We start from the raw sequence: 22,992 nt of genomic DNA on the forward strand, positions 1-22,992 counted from the left end.
CACATTGTCACCCCAACCGGGTCTTCACGCCCCGTGAAAAGTGGAAGCAGTGAGTGTGAGTACCGGTAAGCGTAACACAACTTCGTCTTAGGCCAAAGACTTGTCTCATTTCAGCCAGTTCTCCAACATCCCCTTACTTAGTGGCGGAGAGTCCATATATACAGTCAGGGGCGGATGCCCCCCTGACGGACTCAAATGGACTGCTGGCGCCCTTTTCAGCTTTTCACTATTTTTTACTTATTCGCGATTATTGACTATTTTAATGCGCTCTCATATACCTATTGACATTTGTCATATTCTGTTGGTGTAATTTTCCGACAAAATGGCGACCACACCTATTTATTCTCCGTTTATCTGCAAATTAGCAAGGCCCGGAAAGGGTCATTTCCTGCAATCTAGGGAGTAACTTTACTCAAAAATTTTCTGTACGCTCCGCGCCAACCTGTGGTGGCGCTCCGCTTAAATAGTGTCGAAAGCGCCCCTACAGACCATTCTTGCCCCCCCCCTGACCAATACCCCTAGCTCCGCCACTACCCTTACTACACTCAAAAACGTCTTTGCGAGTACACTACGAGTAATAGCTACTCTCTTATAACACCATCGAATATACAAATTACAATGTTTTTACAGACTTTACGTGCAATCTGAGAAATTGCAGGCTTGAGACCAATATTTTAGGGCTAGGTATTCGCAGCATAAAACAATCGGGAAGTGCCGTTTCCGGCCATCTGGGGGTTTGAAAAAAACCAAAATTTTCTTGTACGCTCCGCGCCAACCGATGGTGGTGCTCCGCTTAGATAGTCTCCACACATTAGCCCTCCCAATACTTGTTACGTTCCGCCGCACCTGGAAAGAGGTACATCTTACCGCTGCCATGTGTATGCCGCTGCTGATTAAATGCATTTCCATTCATGAAGGGCCCCGGGCAAGTATCGGGAAGTTTGACCCTTCAGTCCTGAAAACTGATTGACACCCCTGCCTAAATATCAAGTAAGCACTTAGAGAAATGCCTTTATAACTGGCTATTGATGGGATATTAGATGACAGTTTATCCAAGGAAAGATCTAAAATTTAGTTGCAAAGGATAATGCATTACAAATGATTGTGCACAAGGTGGAAAAGGGGGCCGGGGGCTGGAGGGGGGAAACAGATGTGGGGGAATGAGGAGTTGCAGATGACTCTCTGAAATATCCCTCCAAGTCCAAATACTGCATTTTGTATCACAAAATTGATCGTACCTTACGCTAAAGCTTAACCTTCATTTTAAGTTTCATCTTCTACGACCAACTTCACAGGTATGTCCAACAGTTCATAGAACAGAGTTAGTTAAGCAGGGACTTCAAAGACAGAACGAGTACAGCCACGTAAGAGATCTTCTTTTTATTGTAGTTATCTCTGACATGATACTGAACATCTCCTATATATTATACTCATCTCAATAGTCTTACTATGCTTTTCTATGCTTTACTCTTACAATGCGTTCTTCATAAAAGTTGGTCCATGCAATTTTCTCTTAATAATTGTACTACTCTTTTCTCATAAAGATACTATGCCTTCTTATTGATAGTCACACTATGCTTTTCTTTAAATAATCATACTATGCATTCTGACTGATAGTCACACTATGCTTTTCCCTTAATAATCATACTATGCTTTTTGACTGATAGCCCCACTATGCTTTCTTATTCCTATTCATACTGTACTTTCCTCATTGAAATACTATGCTTTCTTACTGATAGCCCCACTATGCTTTCTTATTCCTAGTCACACTGTACTTTCCCTCATTGACAAACTATGCTTCTTTATTAACTTTCTTCACATTAATTCTTACTATGTAACTTCATCATCATTAATCAATTGAATTTCTTTCATAAAATTATAAATCTGACAAAAATCAAACTCGGTCGTAACTGATTTCCCTAAAACAGAAATATATTGAGTCCTTGCAGAAATGAAATTTTGAGGAGAAAGCTTGAAATTAATATATTCTTTACACAGTAACAGAAATTCATGAAGTAAACAATGTTTTCTCTCCTTTGTATTTAATGTTATTGAGACTTCATACGGACAATCCTTCACAGAGCACTGTTTTGTATGGTATTCTGTGTTTCCTTGACTGTCCTTCGAGCGAGACGTCTCCCTTGTATCTCTTCCATTTCTATATTGCACAGGAACAGAACGAGTTCCACCAGAAGAGCTGATGTTTACAGAATTGAATTTGTCTGTGATCTGCTCGAATGGTTTGATGGCAAGTGGTGGGGTAGTTACACAATGTGGATATATAATGCACGTCAAAGCAAAGAGATCCTTTAGAAGATGTCCAATGGCCGATATGGTTGTAGGAGTCAAATCCTGGAAGAAACAGAAATGCTAGAGGAAATTGTGTCCATGAAAGGAAGGATGGAAAACCAGACAGCCAGTTGGCTTTGTGATTCCTTGCCATACAATTTGATAACAAAAATCCACATAACTATTTGACTAATGTAGAGCAAGTGAGTTGAATTTGTCCAAGAAGAAAGTCAGAACCAGATTAGATCAGAGATTTCTATTCTTTTTTTATAGCACTCATTTGTGGGCATCAACCAATTAATTCACCAGTAAGTATTTGACAGTATAGAAATTTTATTCCAAAATGTTTCAATATCCAGAGAGAACAGTCTTCGTATGTGAAATATAGACACATAGATGTATGCGTAAATTACCAATTTTGAGCTACTGTAGCAATCAGCTCTGCCACCAACCATCCCTTTAATAATTTATAATGAATGGGAGTTTCATGACATTATTAAAACACTGTGAAATATTTTCACAACCTACTGCCAAAGCCATGTAATATAAATCACAGAAAACATGGCAACTTTAAAGACCAGCTGAGATAACCTGGCTTTAATGTGTCATTTCCTGGACATCTACCACAATGCTTAACAGATAGTAGGTGGGGAATGGCAGGCTACTTTGGGAGGGGGAATGGGGGGGGGAGTTTGGAGGTGTTGATTCATCTCTGATCCTGTACGGAAGTGAACTAATATGTGGCTGACACTACCACTGTGTAGTCTAAAGTCTTCAATCACACATACAGGCAGTAGATCAGCCTAAGCTTACCTGACGTCCTCCTAACACAGTTTTAGTTTTGGTTATTAGTGAGTGCAGATCTTGACTAAGCTGTGATGGATCAGGGCTGAACATTAGGGTATAAACAGCATCCTGTAAAAGACGTGACACAAAGGTGAAGAAATTAAGAAATAATGGACAACTTTAGCCTCTACAAGAGATGAAACACAGTCATGGCAGTTTATAAACGAGTCCAATCACTACCAGTAATAAATATTAATTACCGGTACTTTATTGCATCAATTCTCTGTAATATCATATATAACTATTGTGAAAATCTGAATACAGGAAATAACTTATCCAGTATAACATCTCAGAATCGATGCAAAACGGCAAAGTTGCTATAAAAGTGAAAAGTTGGCATTTTTTTCACACAGGAACTATGGTATTTTATGACAGAAAAATCTCTGACCCTTCAATACTACTACACAAAATCTAAAGAATAAATTATTCCCTGAAAACACATTCTGTTCATGTCTGGAAATATGAATAACCCAGGGATGTGCCCACGCTGGGCGGCCCCACCCAGCACTAAATATTACCGCCCAGCACTGTCTTAAAAATCGTGAATCCCGCCCAGCACTATTTTCATCTAAAATCCCAACATTCCTAACAATATATTCAACATAAATTGGGCCTAGCCTATGCCAAAATCATACAGACTTAATAATGCATCAGTTACGCATGCGAGATACATTACTTACGGCTCTCAATCGGTCCCTTGTAAAATCTCTTTGAAACAAACTAATAACTTTTACCAGGTACATAATATATTTCACTAAAAAAAAAAAAATGTAAATTGTTAGCAAAACTAGTTCTTGCGTATGTGCTTAAAAAGCTACACAAGTGCCAGCATTTGTCATCTCAGCACCTTCAAAAATCAAAATTTCTCAAAGGGCAGGGGGACACCCCCTCCCGCTTAGACCCCTCCCCCAGGACGTCGATCAGTATACCCGGCACTCAGGAAATCCTGGGCACATCCCTGATAACCTATGATCATGACATGTTTATAGAACAATGGAGATAAGTTTTGATCAATACCAAACATGACAGGAAAATTTCTTGAAGTACTTTACTATTACTTACATTTTATTTATATTTCTTGCAGAAAAATAAGTCACTGCATTATAAATTAATTCATGAGAGTTTTTTCACTGGTTCACAATTATACATTCCTAACTACCCATATATAAAAAAAATCATGCAACGGTTGTAAACAATTCAGTTTCCATAAAAAGCAAAGGTGTTCTAACAAAAGCACCAACATCGCTGGTTTAAAGTATTTAGCAAGGGCAAGAAGTTCTTAGCCAGATGACAAAATACTGTTTTAGCTGGATTCTAACCATGTTCAGAGCTTCACATCTCCAGAAACCTTGATGGTCTATAGAAATGTAACAAGCCATGTACTCTAATAATAGTACTATAAATAAGCCAGTACTCAAAGTGGAAATGCCCCACCTTGTTGTTCACTTCCTCTTTTTCCTTGCATAAATCAATACTTTTAGCTCTCTAAATCACTACTAAATCACTACTTTTAGCTGTTCTCACCTTCAATTCTTGCAGTAATACCGATGGAGGAGTCGTAGATACAATTCCAGCTGTCTCTTCACTCTTCATCTTCATCTCAGTCGAGTGACCTGCTTTTGTCGTCTGCAGTTTCAGACACTTCTGTAAGGTCGATTCTAATTCTTGTTTAAAAGCACCTGACAAAATAAGGAAACATTCAATCTTGGCTGGTATTGAACATCGAAACCAAACTTTAATTTTTAGTAATAGCTAAAGGTCATCAGTATTGCCCCCAATATTATAATAATAATAATAATAATCATAATAATTATAAAAAACATAATGAAAATAAAATAATATTAATAATAATCAGCAGTTCTGTTTACGATGCTGAAGTGACCACAAATGGAGGGAGAAACCTGCAAGGCCTTATGGATTACAACTTACACGTCCGGTGGCTTCCAATTCATCATTTTAGCTCAAATTTGTAATCTTTTCAATTAAGAAAGTCTATCAGATGGGAAAACAGTAGTTTGCTCTTGGATGAAAAACCCACCTTACTATGACCCAGCCTTTATGGTACTTTTGAAAACTTGAAGAAGTTTTAAGCCTACAAAACATTTCAATCTTGGATTTGCCTATATTAGGGGACTTTATTAATTCATATTACACTGTCTACCAACTCTAAAGGTTTTACCTAGGACTATTATGCCAAGTACAGTACAAGGGATATAATTCTTACATTTCCTTCTGAAAATCATCTTTAAGATTTTGTTACAAAACCGTATGAGTGAATCGAACACAATGACACTTACATTATTACATTGATACTTTTTCCAGTAAGACTGAGACCCCCCCCCCCACACCCCAAAGAGAAGACAATTTGACATTTTACCAGGAATTTGTAGATGAATCCATCGTTGAACCTTTTGAAGTGAATTCCGTACTGCTATGGAGCAAGCTGTTTGCTGGAGTTGTACAGAAGCATCATCGGCAACCATATTTCTGATAAGAACTTTACATTTTTTCTCCACAAACCTAAACAATAAAAAATATTTAAAAAATCAAATTCTTTGTAACCTTTCGTTTAAAGGTGCTTAATAGCTTTAAACAGAATATACAAGTTCCCAAATTAACCTGAACCCTCTGTGCTTGAACTGTAAAACAGGCTGGTCGTCTGAATTTTTTTTTCTAGCTGCCAAACTATCTTAGCCATCTTGTATAATTAAAAAAAAATAGCAGTCCTCCAAACAATAGCCTTGTCTTTTCAGATTATAAAACAGTAGCGCTTTGTAACGCATTTAAGAGTTAGCAAAGAGTTCCAGATCTTAAGGGACCTGTGAAATTTACATGCAATGATGGGTGGAATGCAAACAATTTTTGGGGGATTGCTATTTGGATATGCCTAATCTAATTTTGTGGCTGTGTAGTTTGTGATCGGTTTGTTGTGTTCATGGCAAAATACATGTCTAAAAATCTTGAAATTGTCTGCTGCCTTTCAAACCAAGCACTACCACTTCTAGACTAGACCTACCACACATTTTCATAAGAGATAATCAGCCTAGTCTAATTTGCATTAAACAAATGGGTGTTCAGACTACCTACTGTTCAGGTAACATAATATCATTATGAGAAACATGAGCTGGATAAGCTGTACGGCAACCAATTTACTGTAAAATATATTTTAATCTTGTCTAACCTTTTAGCAGAGTCGTCTGCTTCTAGCAGAGTTTCTTTACAGATCTGGTCAGTACAATCTTGAGCTTCCTTCCTGAACCCTCCGAGGTCCCCTTCAGTGGTCGATGCATTTTGAAACATCGCCATCATCCGGTCGGCGAGTTGCTTTCGTTTGGCCATCAGCAGTCTCCCATCAATGTGCTTGATGCAATTGGATGCCACACGATTACTCACAAAGTCCACGCTTTTCTTCAGAGATGGGGATTGGGTATGGAAAAAATTCCTCTCCAGATCAATCTACATGAGGAAACAATAAAAGACTTTTTACAAGAGAATCAATATCATGACAGTTTGAGACACAAAACATAAATTTCAACTTCACAATTAACTACACATGATAAAAATTATGGAGAGAAACACCTGTTTCAGCAAAACTACAAATTTACTGAAAATAAAAAACCCTCTGTCTGTCCATCTCTCTCTCTCTCCTTGTGTTCTCAGTTTGTTTTCGATTCAGTTTACAGCCTCTGACATGATAAAAATTCTTACAAAATTGGATAAAACGGGTTCCAAGACAAGCAAACCTATTGCAGTTGTTGGTTCAATGGATTGTGACGTCATTGTAGCAACACCGTCGAAGTGTGACGTCACTGTAGCATCACCATCGATATGACAAAACAGCGGTGTATCGAGTCGAGTCGATAGATTGAAGTGACGCAAAATGAAGAATGACTTTGTTCAAGCTTATGTTCAACTTATGTTGTTTGTTCAAGCTTATGTTTTGTTTTGTTTTTTATGTTTGTTTGTTCAAGCTTATTTTCAAGCTTATGTTGTTTGTTAAAACTCATGCCAAGTCTGTGGATCTGTTCACCAGTTCTTAGATGAGTCTTAGATGTTCTTAGAATGATTCATCTCGAGTCCTACGTGCTCATGTTTCTCTGTTCTTACATAAAAAGTTACTTTCTATATCAGTTCTTCACTTGCTCTTGTACAATACAGTTCAATAAAATATCTACATAATTGAATTCTTTTGAGTTCACTCATATTTTGTATCTTTACCTACGTTTATATATACCGTATGTGCCACACGCCAGTAATTCGCCTGGGATTTCTTGTGTGAGAAGCAGTACCTGGTTTGTTACACTGGATGGCGAGAGCATACCTTAGTGGGGGGGGGGGTGGGTCTGCATTTTGTAATCCTCCTCTGAAACAGTCAGGCAGCGATGTTGGTAATATTTTTGCAAGGCGCTTGCAACAAACAGAGAGGCAGCCACCTCACAAGATGAATATCAGGGGAAACCCTGTCCAGTGAATTGCACAAACAAAATCTTGAATTTCTTGCCCAATTGAGTTAATACAGTGACTAGAGTCAATGACTTGACTCCAGTCACTAAAATCGATGTCAATGACACAACTCGACCGCAAAAGAGAGAGAGAGCAACTTGTTAACCACCTGGTCATCAGTGACAGAAAAGTGAGGAACTCTTTTTCTCTTACATTTCTCAGAAGACCTTACCTGCACTTGGGAGACATTGAACTCTGTAGTGTAACTGTGCGAAGAAGGAACGTTAACATCCGCAGCCACTGGAGTAATCTTCCTCATGGGTGAACTGACAGACGCCTCCGATAACAGACCTCTCGCATCACCTGATCGGATAATAATTAAAATAAAACTTTATGCAGCAAAGTTTAGATTAAATGACAAAATTTCATAAGCCAGTTCTCCTAGTATGTACTTATCCATCTGAAATTCCTTTTTTTTTGTAGTGGGAGGTTGGGGGGGGGGGGGGAGGGCTGGCTGGGAGAGTGGAATTAAATAACATTCAAGCAACAATTTGTCAGTTTTCTCTTAGGTTACTCAGATGAAGTGTTTATTTGAAGGTACCATGTCTTGAGAGGACATCCTAAATTTGGATTAATATCCATCCTTGGTAGAGTAAAGACTTCTTTGAGTTTTCATTTTATCAAAAGAAACCCCAATGAAAGTTGGAGGGGTCAAGCCAGGACTGACGGTTTTATTTCTCCAAAAAAGAAGCAACATACTATCAGGGCTGTCAAGAAATCCCCCCCCCCCTTTAGGTGTAACTTTAATTTTACATTGTTTTGACTGGGTCCTGGGAGCAATACATCATAATGAACCTAATATTGACCATCACATATTTACAAAATGCTGTTAACCCTGTACTGACAATATCTTTATAGTGTTAAAGACATTTCTGTTTTGTATAGAAAACAAATGTTCACATGGTAACAGTTGATGAATAATTATGAATATAGCTTATATTTATCTGTAATTTATACTTACTTAAATATGGACAAGCTGTGTAGAGGTATGGTTGCTCAATGATAGGAATGTGGTCCAGTGGAGGTTCTGTAAACTCGCTGCTCTCGGATAATTGTGTAGATTCTAACGTATTCAGTAAATCTGGTGTTTGGGATAGGACCTGTAGTAAACAAAAATAGTGTGTGAATTCAATAGGCAATTTAAAAACATACAAAATAAGTCAAAACTTTTCTAAAACTGAATATTTGGTCATTTGTAATAGATCCCTCAATTACATATGTTGAGGGCTGCTAATTATTTAATTGTTCATATCTTGTAATAAAGGAATTCTTTTGTATTCAAATTAGTTATTTTAATAAAAAATTATAGACAGAAGAGACAAATTGATCACAATAGTACTGAAAAGAAAATTGGCTATTGCTTAGTTTAAAATCCAAGGATGTCAGAGCCCAGAGAGGATGTGAAAACCCAAGGGTGTCAGAGCGTTATAAACTTGCACACCTATTTTGATATTTACTGTGCATGCTTGTTCAAATCTACATTAAGAGAGCAGACAAACACTAAAATACTGCAGCATGACAATAAGAATGACAAATGACTGGTCACACTGAAAATAATATGAAAATTTATGCAACAACAAGTAGCCTTTGTATAAGAATATATTTATACATATATATATACATACATATATAATATATATATATATATATATATATATAATTGAAATGAGTTGGTAAATCAAGAACAGTGAAAAAACTTCCAGCCTCCACTGCGACTCGAACCCAGGCCTCCCGCTTTGTATCGAGCACCCTAACCGCTATAGGCTATGGATGCTGACTGTATGTCCAGAGGTTCGAAACTGGTAAGGAAGGTCGTAATTCCACTGTAGGTGTTTGCCACCCGCATCGCACAATACTACTTCTGTTTTTGGTGACATAGTTTGCCTTACTCTAGAGATCAAACATGATGCTAACCAGCTCGAAATCATATGTGATTCCTAAAGCCGGATCTCGAAAGAGATACTTTGAACAGGGACCTTTGTCCTGGGACCTTTGTCAGCAATACTTGGCAGTCGAATGGAAAGTACAAAATGGAACACAATGAAAGTATGATGCTAGATAAGTGTAAGTTGCACTGATGGAATTAGAACCAAATAAACCATGACTATACAGGAAGCAGATTAAGGAGCAAAGAACGGATTACATATGTTTGTAGAACTGATAGTTGTTAAGTGGTCCCAAGTCTTCGTTGAGGCTGGTGATGTGAGACTTAATACAAAAGATCCAAGTATGTTCAGGTGAACCCAAAAGGTAGTTTTGGTATCAGATCAACAGACAACACTAACAAGGCAATTCTGACTACGAAAAGAAAAAGAAATAGACACAATTTACAGATCTCATCACCTGTTGGTCAAGATTACAAATCAACCGATTAAAATGATTTAAAACAACCTCAAAGTTTACCTCAAATAACCAGCCAATCAGGAGCAGAAGAAGGAACTGGTTGCAGGGAGGGAATTTTCCAACATTTGATGTACCAACAACTCTGAAAGATTCAAAAGTAATAATAAGAAAAATAATGAGGATTTATAGCACCCACTGACCATCAACAAGGTGCTCAAGGCACTGTGCAAAAGTAAAAACAGACAATACAAAGGAAAACTACCAAAGCAAGAAAATAAAAACTTACAAATAAAACAGAAAGGCTTTAGACATGACATAAGTTTTTTAGTTCTTCTTGAAATTGGCAAGAACTTTAGGACACTATGTTCGCTTAACTTCACTGGTTTCTGTGATCCATCACTATGTGCCACTGGACGCTGTATTATCTATGTGTGTTCTCAGTTAGTTTTCTACCAGGGCAAGAGAGACACACCGATTGGAGCAAAGGCCCAGAGAAGAGAAATCCCTATACTGTACCTCATTAGACTTTTATTGAGAATTGTTTGCAGGATCGGCCGGCAGGGTGCTCAAGCCTACTATAAAGTCTTGAGAACCTGTATCAATGATGACTGGTGCAAGATTGTGGGCAAAATTTAACACAGTCTGGAATGAAATCTAGCATTTTCCAGCCCTAGTAGGCCTTAAAGTAGGGTTTTTGCATCCAGAAGAATCTCATGCTTTCCATTTCTGAAATGGTGTTCCGATGATAAAACAAAAATCAAAATGAGCTTACAGGGCTAAGATTGATTGCCGCAGGATATGACGATATATACAGTAGTACACAATCAGTTTTCTCACATGCACTTGTATAATGCATATAGCTTTGTCAAATAACTGCCTTCCATTAATTTTTTAATTTTGGATATTAAGTTAACTAAGCACACATATACACTAATTTGATCCAACCATAAGCTGGTACGTTCTTTGCAAAACTAAGACAATATTCAACTTTTGATTAAACAAGCTTCAATAAAAGCGAATAAAAGCTCTTCAGTAGCAATTTCTATAATCGTTAACAAGACTTCATTTGTACAGACTTCCACGGCCACGTATGTAGTATGTACCTATATATGGAACTAAGCAATCTGAAGGTTGACTTGTAGTAGTCGAGTGTTACTGCATCTGAGTCTATCATACTGAGATACTCAACCAGCCAAGGCACTACAAGGACTAGTCTCTTATGATGGTATCCAGCCCAAAGACAGGAGAGAATGTCCAATTGGTAAGGCTCCTGGAAAGAAGAGAGAGACAAGCTTAAAGGTGGAATGGAATTAAAACAACAAAACGATATTGTTAATCAAATCAGCAAAAGACTCTACAGCAACTAGTTTAATAATTCTTTTTATCCTAAAATTAAATAATTAGATTCAGCAATGAAACATCATACATATGTATCTTTTGGATCATGGAAATTTGCATGACAATGGACATTTTGCTGTAAACAGAAACAGATGATACAGATAACATATTAATGCATTACATGCACCATCAGGCTCCCATAGATTCCCTTAGCATTTGGTAAAGGAATCCTATCACAAATTCAAACAAAAATACAGAATCTACACAAATTTTACTACTGCAAAAAAACATGTCTTTACAATTGAAATTTTGTTTCCGTGTTAACTGTAAGGAAATACTATTGCATGTGCATTAAACAATACAAGTGTAAATTGCTCCTTCCACATTACTTTTATTGAGGACTGTTAACTTTTAATGTTTAGCAACTTCCCTGAAAACAGCATTCATTTCTTGTCAAGGAAGTATTGTCACAATTTAGTCCAGCAATACAAAGCAACTACAATATAATATGCTGGTACATCAATGTTTAGTAAAAGGAATTGAAGACTCCCCCCAAACCGTGTGCCGTGCTCTAAAAAAGTTTACTTTCCGTTGCTTGCAAGTGAAGTTTTTTTATTGTCGCTACAAAATTCAGACAGTAATGAAACGTGATACCTTGCTATCTTTTATCTAGACCTGAGATGTCCATCGCTGCTATATACAGTGTTGTGGGTATTGACCGTAGCTGTATGTATTGACTGTACATTAGTGTCTAATTACCGACAGTAGCAAGCAGTGTGTGTATTTTCTGGGATCGATGGTGGTGTCTAACACTTCTGTGACACCTAATTTGAAACTAAGTCAGATTACCGGCATGAGACGTTTCTTTATGCCGGAGTCTTCACACACTTCAGTTATACACCCCCCTCACCCCAACTCTACTTTCTGTACACACTAAGTCACACATACACGTATACCTCGTAAAGCATATGCTGTGGAAAGTATGGAAATCAATTATGAAAGTTTGTAACAAAACAAAACAAAATCGAAAACAAGTATAAAGTCTTTAATACCTTAGGTCTTCCAGCCATAATCTCCTCCTTTAATTTTTCTGATACCTTCTCATTTTGTTTATATGGCAGGAACTTGATCAATCCTAAAAACTTGGCAAGAATTTGTACCGTTTGTAGACATGCTAGAAACTGGTCCTTCAATTCCTGCAATTTTAGAGAGTAAAATGTGGCCAGTCGGTCATATTTTCTGCATCACACAACAATATGGAAGCTATTATACAAGATATTATTTTGTTTTATGACAGAGCCTCTAACTTACATACACAGAAGTTCTCGGAAAAAGAGCAGTTTGTCAAAAGCTATATTCTATACTAACCATTGTAATTAAATTATAAAAAAAATTAAATAGTTGAAATTTCCAAGAATAAAAATGATTGTGAAATTCCGCTGTGTAGGATATAACATCAATGTACTTCTCCAATAAGGTTTTGTGAAGTAGTCTTCAGGCAATGGCAATTTAATCATGGGCTTGTACTGGTTCCAATTCACATACAATTACTTAAACAGTCTCCATTTTGGTACACATATAGTGTACTAGCACAGCTACATAGCACTGAGGGTGGGGAGAAAGCCCCCCAAACCTCTGTTCATGTTTTCCTCATGTAACTCAAGCCTATCCCAATCTGTGCAAATAATCATGATCATTGCCTCCATTTTACTTTTTTACATTAAGCCCAACTTTAATCTAGATCTCAGGTGCAGTCACAGTACACACGATCTGGCTTCTATTTATCCAGTTTTTTTTTATCAGGTTATAATTAGCATGTTAGATGAGACAACACTCATTTAATGAATCATCTTTACTTCTGTACATTTTCAATTTACCAAACTTACCTTGTCAGGAAAACTGGCAGATGATGTGATACCTTGGTCAGGTAAATATGAAAATTTATTAAGCTGCAAAAGAAAACAAACAATAATCATGATAACAAACGTGTAGAAATTCTGTACTTTGATGACGTTTTGATCCTAGCAATAGCTTCTTCAAAAGCGGGGAACTGTAAGAAGATCCAGCTAAGATGGAAACATCTGTCACTCTAACTTTTAGATATATTTACCTACGCAGGTCGCTATTTTTCTGCAGAGAAAGCAGTTCACTTTAACACGTTTTTTTAAATTTCCCTTTCAAATTATTTAAAAGTAGTAGGTGTCATAGAAGAGAGTATGCAAGCCACAAAATAATAATCACAATAACAACAACAATGAAAAATATAAATATGAATGAGAGGTGTGTATAATACATGGTTGATTGATATTAATCTGGCAACTCATACCTCTTGTATTCTGGCAGATATACAGTCCATCAAATGCTGGTTGAAGGTATAGCTGGTACAAAAAAAAAAAAGGGGAACAGTAAAACAATTTATTTTAAATGATTACAGATTAGTAAGTCATAATCAATAGTAATCAATTATGATCAATTTACTTTAAGTGATTATAGATTAGTAAAACAATCTACTTTAAAGGACTATAAATTAGTGTAATAGAATATAGACATTTGACGTAACAACATCATTGAATAAACGTCACCAATTCTTAACATGTATCAGTTACAAACAAAATGTTATAGAACTACAACCAATCCCGATGGGAATTGTTTTCCCTTAATTAGATCTGTGTCCTACATGCAGTCACATCCTCACCCTATTACTTTTCTCTTAACTACCCAATTCTAAACTATATCCATTGAAATTTAATACACAACCAGATGAAAAGGACACAAATCTTCAATTCTTGAATTCCCTTAATTAGATCTGTCCTACATGCAGTCACATCCTCACCCTCTTACATTTCTCTTAACTTCCAATTCTAAACTATATCCACTAAAAGTTAATTCTCAACCGGACAAAAAGTATGCAAATCTTCACTTTTCCAACTGAAGAATATGACATACCTGTCTGCTTCCAGGATGAACTTGCGGAAGAATTCTTGGCAGCCTGGAAACTGTGGCGGAGGGCAAGGTCCAACCACGGATGATGGAGTTGTGAATCGCTCTTCCAACCTAGACAAAAACACCGGTCAACGATCTCTAACTATATATCTGAGTCTCTCTTTTGACAACTTGGTACAAAATAGCAATTCTTGCATGCAAATGTGTCTTGATATTATGAAACATATTTAACATTCTGCAAGGAACTTTTGCAATAAATAATTTAAATTGCAGAAAAATGTTCACCATTCTAAATGACCAGGTATAGCCCGAACATTTTTTGACCCTTGGGTGGTTCTGGAAGTCACATAAAATGTCTCCAAGCCTTAAATACTGAGTTATGAAATTTTCTATAAGTATATATTACATACCTTAAGTTTTATAATGACCCTTTGTAATGTATTATTGCCATAGGAAGAACTACAGCCCTTGTTTTGAACTTTGACATACCTTTTCAATTTATCAGGGTTCTCCATTTTTAAATGATTGAGCAGGAAGTTCTCATGAGGACCCGTAACTTGGTCTGGATCTTCAAGGCACATCTATAAATAACAAAAAGTATCATCACCCCCAATACAATTGTTACAATCAACACTCACAAAATAAATTATCGCATAAAATCTCTGTTTGAAGCCTGACCATTAAAAGCATTCTTCAGTCTCAGGATAAAAAACAAAAAAACAGGTTCTACTCAATCTGTGAAGTCTCTATTGAATGAAATATGCTGTTTGTTTATTTTTTTATTTAAAGTTATACACAGTAGATAATTATAGAACCACAAAACCAAAGGCTAGTATGATAAACACCAATACAAATATAAGACATCATAAGAAGCTTTGTTTGACATGAATTCAAAACTTACTTTTATCAGTTGAGATGTAAATAGTTTTGCAAAATGAAAGATATTGGTGATGTCTGTTGCCATAGCAACAAGTTCCCTGCAAAATCAAAGAAAGAAAGAAAACAACTTTAAAATTTCATATCTGTCTAGTTCAGCAGTATATAGGTGGCAGAGGCCCAAACTAAACATTGCAATAGTAACCCTGACTAATCAACAAAAGAAATCTTTGGACAATTGGACAAAATTACAGTTCACATAGTGACCCAGAAAGAAGAACAATAGGGATTTATTCCTTTTGTATAAAAAGTCACATAAAAAAAAAGGTTTGTCAGAAACTTCCTTCACAAGTGAAAAGCTTACCTCACAATAGCTGTTACAACATCATATAGTAGTACCAACAACCTGAGCAATTTTTTCTTTACAAGTACAGTTTATTTATTCCTTTTTTATCTTCATTGCAATAACACTGTGCAATTCTCAAATGACACATAATTATCCTGAGAAAAGATATGATATGCATGTTTTAAACACATGAAGACAGTTTGGATGTTACAAACACTAGGGAAAATTGTAAGACAAAAGAGTCTCCTTTTTGCACAAAAAGCATAAATTTGCTTTATATTGTGTTTAATATGTTTAAACAGTTTTACGTCGCCAAGATTTCACTAACACAGTTTTTGTAACCAAGAGAACGCATGCATCGTATCCACAAATCTGAGAGCAACTCTTCTCTTTTGTACATTAGCATCTTTCATCAAGTGATATAGTGAAGCATACCTTATTCTTGTAGCCATACTAGCATGCATGCTCCATCCAGGGATAGTATGTTGGACTTGCCACTCACGTAACAACTCATAAAATTTATCGCTGTTGCAAGAAAGGAAAGGAAGTTTGAAACATTCATTACTTCAAACAATACAGATTTACTCTGATAAAAAGTTTTTTTTGTCCTTTTAAATCCTGTAAGGTTTAAAAATTATATGCTTGGTAGTTAAATCATCATGTAATTTAATATAAGAATTTTCCCAAACATTTTATGGAGCAAGGATAAGCAACTTGCTCGTCCAAATTCCACCTAGATAGCTAGTGTCCTTTGCCGAAGATGTAAAATTTGGAATAATTCATTTGATTTTGGTTCTAAGTACATTGAATGATAATGCAATAATTTCACTTCTCAGTAGATTTCTGCTTACTACATTTGTCATCCTATCATAAAAGTGTGAAAAAGCTATAAACAGTGTCCACGGTCTTCATGGAACAGAGACGAATATACCAATGGGTTAGATTGGCCTGGGCCCTTTGATCAAGAGGAGCCAGTGCCAACTATATGCACCCATATTACACCAGTATTATAACATAAACGCAACCCTTGTTGGGGCCCAAAGTAACACCTCTGTCCCACGGCTGCCCCAAACGGGTAACTCCGGCCACATGTAAGTTTAGGGGTTTTCCGTACTGGCGTGCCCTCCCAAAAGTATGATGACTCAGGGGAGAGAAGTTGTAAAGATAACGCAGGAACAAAAGATTAACGGTAACTTGAAGGATGTAATAACAATTAACTGGAGCAAACTAAATATAAAATATAATTTACTTACAAGTTACAAGCTCACTTCACACATATAACTCAAACATACTCACTCGCTCACAAGTGTTGACCGGTCAACCATCCGTATTCACTCCCTCATTCATAAGCTCTGCCAAACATTTTCAAACACAAGAAAGTTCTCTCAAACCACACGCACACACTCCCACAAGTTACACGCACGCAACACAATCAGCGCGCCGCGCCCGATACATTTAAAACCTCCGTTACGTTATTAAACAGTGATGCATCGATACAAGCGCACCATAGCCTAACGCTACACTATATACATGTACGCCCACACAATACGCCTATCGTTATAATCGTTCATTTACACTCTTTCCACCTGAAATGCAGACTTCTCCTGAAGTCTAAAAATAGTAAATCTTTACAATCATTCATTTACACTCTTTCCACCTGAAACGCAGACTAAAAATAGTCACATTCCTCACTACCTAGAAGGTGGTAGGTACTTATGCCTAGACTTAGACAGCCAGTTTGACTCAAAGTCCTTCTCTCTCAAACAGAGCTCGAGTCCGTGACAATTTTAGTATTCGAGATCAGCCACTTCTTATCAAACTCCACCTAAAAGGACCACTTGAAAAAAAAGAATTCAAAATTTCATAAATAACCACAACACCGCATGCATCGTGTATGGGCGCACACATATGAACAACTCTTCAGGTCTATGGCAAATGTGCATCGACGCATCAGAAAATAATCCTAAAATTTGTAATTGTCTTGAAAATTGTCACACATTCTGAATAAACTAATCAATGAGCTAATTAAACCCACCCCAGGTCAAAGACAGCAGTGTCCGTTGTGATTGCATTAGTTCCAAAACGAGGCGGAGGAACTCCTTTATCACCCCTTTTGGATCTTCTTATTTGAGCAGAATTTGTTATTTTCTCAACCACAATTTCTTGTGGCTTTTTCTCTTCGATTTTCTTGATTGGCCTCCTTCAAGTATATAGTGGATGCATGACTTCTTCTTTTTCTTTCAGGTTGGGGACGTTTAATTTTCTAACATCATCCGGTTTCATGTCTTCCTGGAGGGTGCACAATTTCAGCTCGTTTCTGTGGATTACTCGTTCCTTTCCTTTTCCATTCTCAGGAAGTATCACATATACTGGTATGTCCGGGTAAGGTTGTTTAGCTATGAAGTAGACATCTTCCTCCCACTTATCTTGGATTTTGCATCTCCCCCTGACTTTCCTTTTTCCATTTTTGTTTAATTCCTTTTAATATGATTTAATAATTTAATACGATAGTGAAATAAAATCTTGAATAAAATTCGCTAACAACTTTACTTGTTTACTTTTCTTTTAACTAAAATTACGTACGTGCCTCTGCGAAATCTTTAAAACTAAGCCAGTACTCCAACACTTCTGACACCAATGTAAGTTTAGGGGTTTTCCGTACTGGCGTGCCCTCCCAAAAGTATGATGACTCAGGGGAGAGAAGTTGTAAAGATAACGCAGGAACAAAAGATTAACGGTATACTTGAATGATGTAATAACAATTAACTGGAGCAAACTAAATATAAAATATAAAATAGAATTTACTTACAAGTTACAAGCTCACTTCACACATATAACTCAAACGTACTCACTCGCTCACAAGTGTTGACCGGTCAACCATCCGTATTCACTCCCTCATTCATAAGCTCTGCCAAACATTTTCAAACACAAGAAAGTTCTCTCAAACCACAGGCACACACTCACACAAGTTACACGCACGCAACACAATCAGCGCGCCGCGCCCGATACATTTAAAACCTACGTTACGTTATTAAACAGCGATGCATCGATACAAGCGCACCATAGCCTAACGCTACACTATATACATGTACGCCCACACAAGAATACGCCTATCGTTATAATCGTTCATTTACACATAGGTGTTGGAGCCCAATTTGGTTTGGGGGGCTGTAACGACGTGCGCGAAAAATATAACCAAAATTTTTGTGCGCTCCTCGTGTGTACAACATCTTAGTGTGCATATAATATAGGCATGCATCGGTTATTACATCGCATGCCAATTACATACAATCATTTGCCGTGTTATTACCCTTCCATATTGGTTATCATTTTTGGGGAAGTCTTTACAATAATATTGATCATAATAATATAAGTTTAACCATTGAAAAACACATTGCAATTTATTTTTCTTTCAGTAGGTGCCCGAAAAAAATCTCAGCATATTGCCCAAATTTTCACAACAATATTTGGTTGGGGGCTGCAGCCCCCCCCGCCCCGCTTCCTACGCCTAAGACTCCAGCCCTGTTTATGCAAAAAATTTTTTTACTTACCGTTGCTTCTTAAAGCAGTGGAAAGATCTATCAGATGGAAAGTTCTCCCGGTTATCGGTCTCAACATGGAATGGAACGCCAGCTAACATCGAGTTAGGTTTACTGTTATTAGAGGAACTAACTGAGCTCTTCTCCCATAGTAAGATTAACTGACGATGGAAGCCAGGCTTAAATCTCTGAATGGCATCATTGTCCAGTAATAATTTGAGGGTGGCCTTGTCTAGGAAGGCAAGGTATCTGCAGAATCATAACAAAAGTTCATGCAATTTTCTCGATGACCACAAATTTATAAATTCATCTTCTCAAGAGATAATTCTTGGCAGAACGGGATAATTTTCCCTTAATATCCAGCCAGACCTGATCTATCACTAGACTTTACAATTTAAGCTTATAAATGAAATTGGCACTGTAAGCTTACCTACTGAGTTTACCGAGAACTTCGACTGAGAAGAACACAGCATTATGAACGGTTGAGAGGTAACAATAATCGTAGCATCTAGTCTCACTGACAGCCCCTTTCACAGTCAAAAGTTGAAACAAGAAATATATCTCCATCCACAGGTTCGGAATCAAAAGTTCTATAAAGATAAATAATCGTAGTTTTCATCATATTTTAAATTGCATATAAAAAGACATACTGTTAAAGTACACTCAATGCAGAGTTCTCTGACCCACTTTCCAGTAGGTAGAACAAATCTCCTTCTTGAGATATTGTGCTCAACACATATTCACAGTATGACATGTTGACCTCTGACTGCCACCAAAAACAAAAGGGTTCTGATGCTTGCCAAGAATAATCTACGAGATGAGTAGCTGCAAAGCTGGCCATCTTGAAACACCATGTTTGTATAAAGGTGTATTTTTCTCCTCTGGTGGTCTCTTGTAGTTTTCTGTTTTGGTGTTTAAAACCCAAGGCATCACGTACACACACAACCAACCCAATGCAAGTACCTGTCACCATGACCATTTGCATATAGATCATTTCCCCTTTTAGCAATTAAAAGACTTCAAAAAGTGAATTATACATTACATTCGAAGACTGAGGTATCTACCCCTGAGGGCAATTAACATATGAGCTTACCTTCCAACATGATTGAGTACAACTCTATGACCAGTTCCAATTGTTCAGCAAAGGTAACTTTGTTCATCTCTGGTACAACGGCATCAACGTCACAAACCGAGACGCTTTTCGCCTTCTCTCCCGGGGACTGCGGAGAGAACCTACTGCTGACGGCAATCTGCTTTGTCTTACCAGATTTCAACATCTTCAATAAATCTCTCTCGTCTTCGAGGCTCGCTCTTCCAGAGTTACCGAGGACACTTCCGAGGTTGCCAGGAGAAGTCTGTGGCCATGGCGACTGCTCGCCTCCAAAACTGGGATGCTGCTTGGACGTGCTCAACGGTGTGCTCACTGCCGTTGGCGTGATTCTTCTGGGTGTTGAAGTCAGACTTGAATTGGAACACATACTTGGAAAATCTTGTAGACTGTCTAGACTGAAGTCATGAATTGAGCTAGGACCACTTCTATTACTACCTTTAGACCTGCTCCAGTCTGTACTCGTCTTGTGCGTATTGTACGACCGGGATTTCTTTGGCTTCCTGTCGAACCTCGAGCCAGCCGGCTTCGAAAGCCGTTCAAATGACTTGCTCGATTGCAATTCACTGTCCAGACTTGAGATGCTTCTGTTGCTGACATGTTTGACGTCTCCTCTTCTCGTTCTGCTCTCTAAGATACTAGTCGACGTGTCGATGGAAGAGTTACTCGTTTCCAGTACTGATAGATCGGAGAAATCCGAGGAGGCAGGGCTCTGAAATAGATTAACCTTGCTCTTACGAGAACCCGAATGTGGTCTCACGACTGGTTTACTCGTTTGCTGCTGCAAGGCTTTAAAGAGTTTGTTTGCCTTTCCTGCCGGTGAAGCCAATGCTGTCTGACCGTGGAAAGTTAGTTGAGCTGTTTGGCTACGGAGATGATTGATGAAAAACTGCACGAAAGAACTCCTCAAGCTGTCGAGAGCTGTAAGCTGGCAATGCTTGTTCTGAGAAGACATGGAATGAAACATATTGAATATATTTTAAAAGTCGAAACAATCTACATTGCTATATATGTACAAGTGAGTCCACTGGTGCATACCAATTGGACAGCTGATATTCTGCAACTTATAATAATCTAATAATAAATAATATTTATATAGCTCATAATCAGCAAAGCTGCTCAAAGCGCTTTACAAATGTAAAACCTTAAAACTAAATAGTAACCATCAAAAACCTAAATATTTCATATATAGAATCAATAAGGCATACAATGTAAAAGCCTATAGCAACAATATAAAACACACCCGTACTAAACAATAATAAAAAAATAATCGAGGCGAAAGCTTGAAGAGGAGTCCGGGACGTTGTTGAACTGCAAGTACACAATAACTGTGCACACAGCTGTTCTTAGTTATGAGTACTCATAACGTGCAATTGATCTGACAAGAAGCCAATTTATAACACTCTTTGTGCAACATAACTCTCCATGAACTTGCTTAAATGGTCATTCACTTGACAGTCTTTTTCCACCACAAAAAGTTAATGATATGTACTAGCTCGCAAATTTTAAATTCATACAATAGATATTTAGTCAGATGAAATTCAGAGAACAACTGAACCATGACATATCCCCATCATCTAATGTGTCTGAAGAGCCTACAAATACAAGCTTCCTTGTTAGAGGTCAGAATTTCTGTCCAAATTTATTAAACATGTTTTTTTTTTTTAAGGTTGCTAAAAGTTTTGAACAACTTAACACAAAGCTATTTTCATGGTGGCTTGAATTGTTCGACCTCATTCCAAACTATAGAGGATTGATTTAGACAGCTTAAAAATGACTCAATGAGGTGCATGGCAGGAAAGTGCTTTTTAGAGTTTAAGCATGACTAATTTTAATATATATACTGTAGCATATTGGTGGCATATATGTTCTTTAACTTAAGAAGGGCCTTGTAAGACTAACGAGTAACGTGTTGGCCTAGAAGTGGTTTATCATTCAAACATACCTTTGGTGATGCATTAATTGACTGTTTTTGAGTAAGCCAATCAACTATCTCCCTTGGACAGACCTCCTCATAAACTAGCTTCTCCAGAACAGCTGTCATTTTGTATTCTCTCCTCTCATCCTGCTTGATGTAAGCTCCAAACCTGTCTAATAAACTTCAGAAAGGAAGGAGGACATGTCAAGTAGAATTACAATACTATTACTACTAGGGGTAGTAGGCCTACTCCTACTAGTGATATAGTATTAGGCTAGTACTATAATATTCATACCAGTATTAATTATAGTAATACTATTATGGATAGACAGAATATGTTTCATATCATAGTTAGCAGTGTCTAACCAATAAATAGTGATATACAGTATCACAGAATACATGCAAGGCACTTATTCCAGGGACCTCTTTTTATTTAGGCATATGATGCAACATCTGAAAATATTTTCATAGTGAATAGGGCCAACACTTATGATTAAAACACTTGTAATAGGTATGCCATGAATTGATGAATCTAATTTTTGGGTGGCATAACTATATGTTTATTTCTTTTGCATATTTTTTGCATAGTTTGATAACAGAAACTAATACACTACAGGCCTAATAAATTGTTTACAATCACTAAGTTCGTGCAGTACAGCTAGATGAAAGTTAGGCTATGGTATGTTTACTAGTTACTGTACCAGGATAGGCCTACAATACTGTATGTAGCCTATTTACAGCGGGCCATTCAACTGCTCTGAGTCTGACCCATAGAAATAAAAGAGTTCTTTGGTCTGACCAGTAGTCAATTATTATTATTATGATCGTACAAAAATCCTGTGCTGCAGTCACACTTCACAGTAAATCGTATAAACAATATCAGCTGATGGAGATCATTCCCGCCAAAAGGAAATACAGTTTAGTATGGTAGCCGATAATCATC

General features: G+C 37.2%; 1 protein-coding gene across 3 annotated transcripts; it reads right to left on the reverse strand.

The window, feature by feature from the left end:
* Positions 1-1,371: 1,371 nt before the first annotated feature.
* LOC139970862 (codanin-1-like) lies at positions 1,372-22,986 on the reverse strand. 3 transcript variants are annotated; one of them, XM_071976908.1, is made up of 21 exons: positions 22,880-22,986; positions 22,077-22,230; positions 20,117-21,074; positions 19,454-19,613; positions 19,036-19,272; positions 15,920-16,009; positions 15,164-15,239; positions 14,752-14,843; positions 14,266-14,373; positions 13,646-13,697; positions 13,206-13,268; positions 12,372-12,515; positions 11,085-11,251; positions 10,042-10,123; positions 8,600-8,738; positions 7,811-7,941; positions 6,317-6,591; positions 5,513-5,655; positions 4,660-4,814; positions 3,103-3,204; positions 1,372-2,352 (listed from the first exon to the last, which is right to left on the reverse strand). In XM_071976908.1, exons 2-21 carry the CDS (start codon positions 22,173-22,175, stop codon positions 1,831-1,833), a joined length of 3,795 nt encoding a protein of 1,264 aa, XP_071833009.1. In that variant the 5' UTR covers positions 22,176-22,230; positions 22,880-22,986; the 3' UTR covers positions 1,372-1,830. The 3 variants fall into 3 exon arrangements, with proteins under 3 accessions (XP_071833009.1, XP_071833008.1, XP_071833007.1); XM_071976907.1 differs by having other exon boundaries at positions 22,077-22,218; positions 22,751-22,970; XM_071976906.1 differs by having other exon boundaries at positions 22,751-22,970.
* Between the last annotated feature and the right edge of the window lie 6 nt (positions 22,987-22,992).

Source organism: Apostichopus japonicus, chromosome 8, assembly GCF_037975245.1.
Source record: "Apostichopus japonicus isolate 1M-3 chromosome 8, ASM3797524v1, whole genome shotgun sequence".
In the NCBI taxonomy this organism is placed as follows: Eukaryota; Metazoa; Echinodermata; class Holothuroidea; order Aspidochirotida; family Stichopodidae; genus Apostichopus; species Apostichopus japonicus.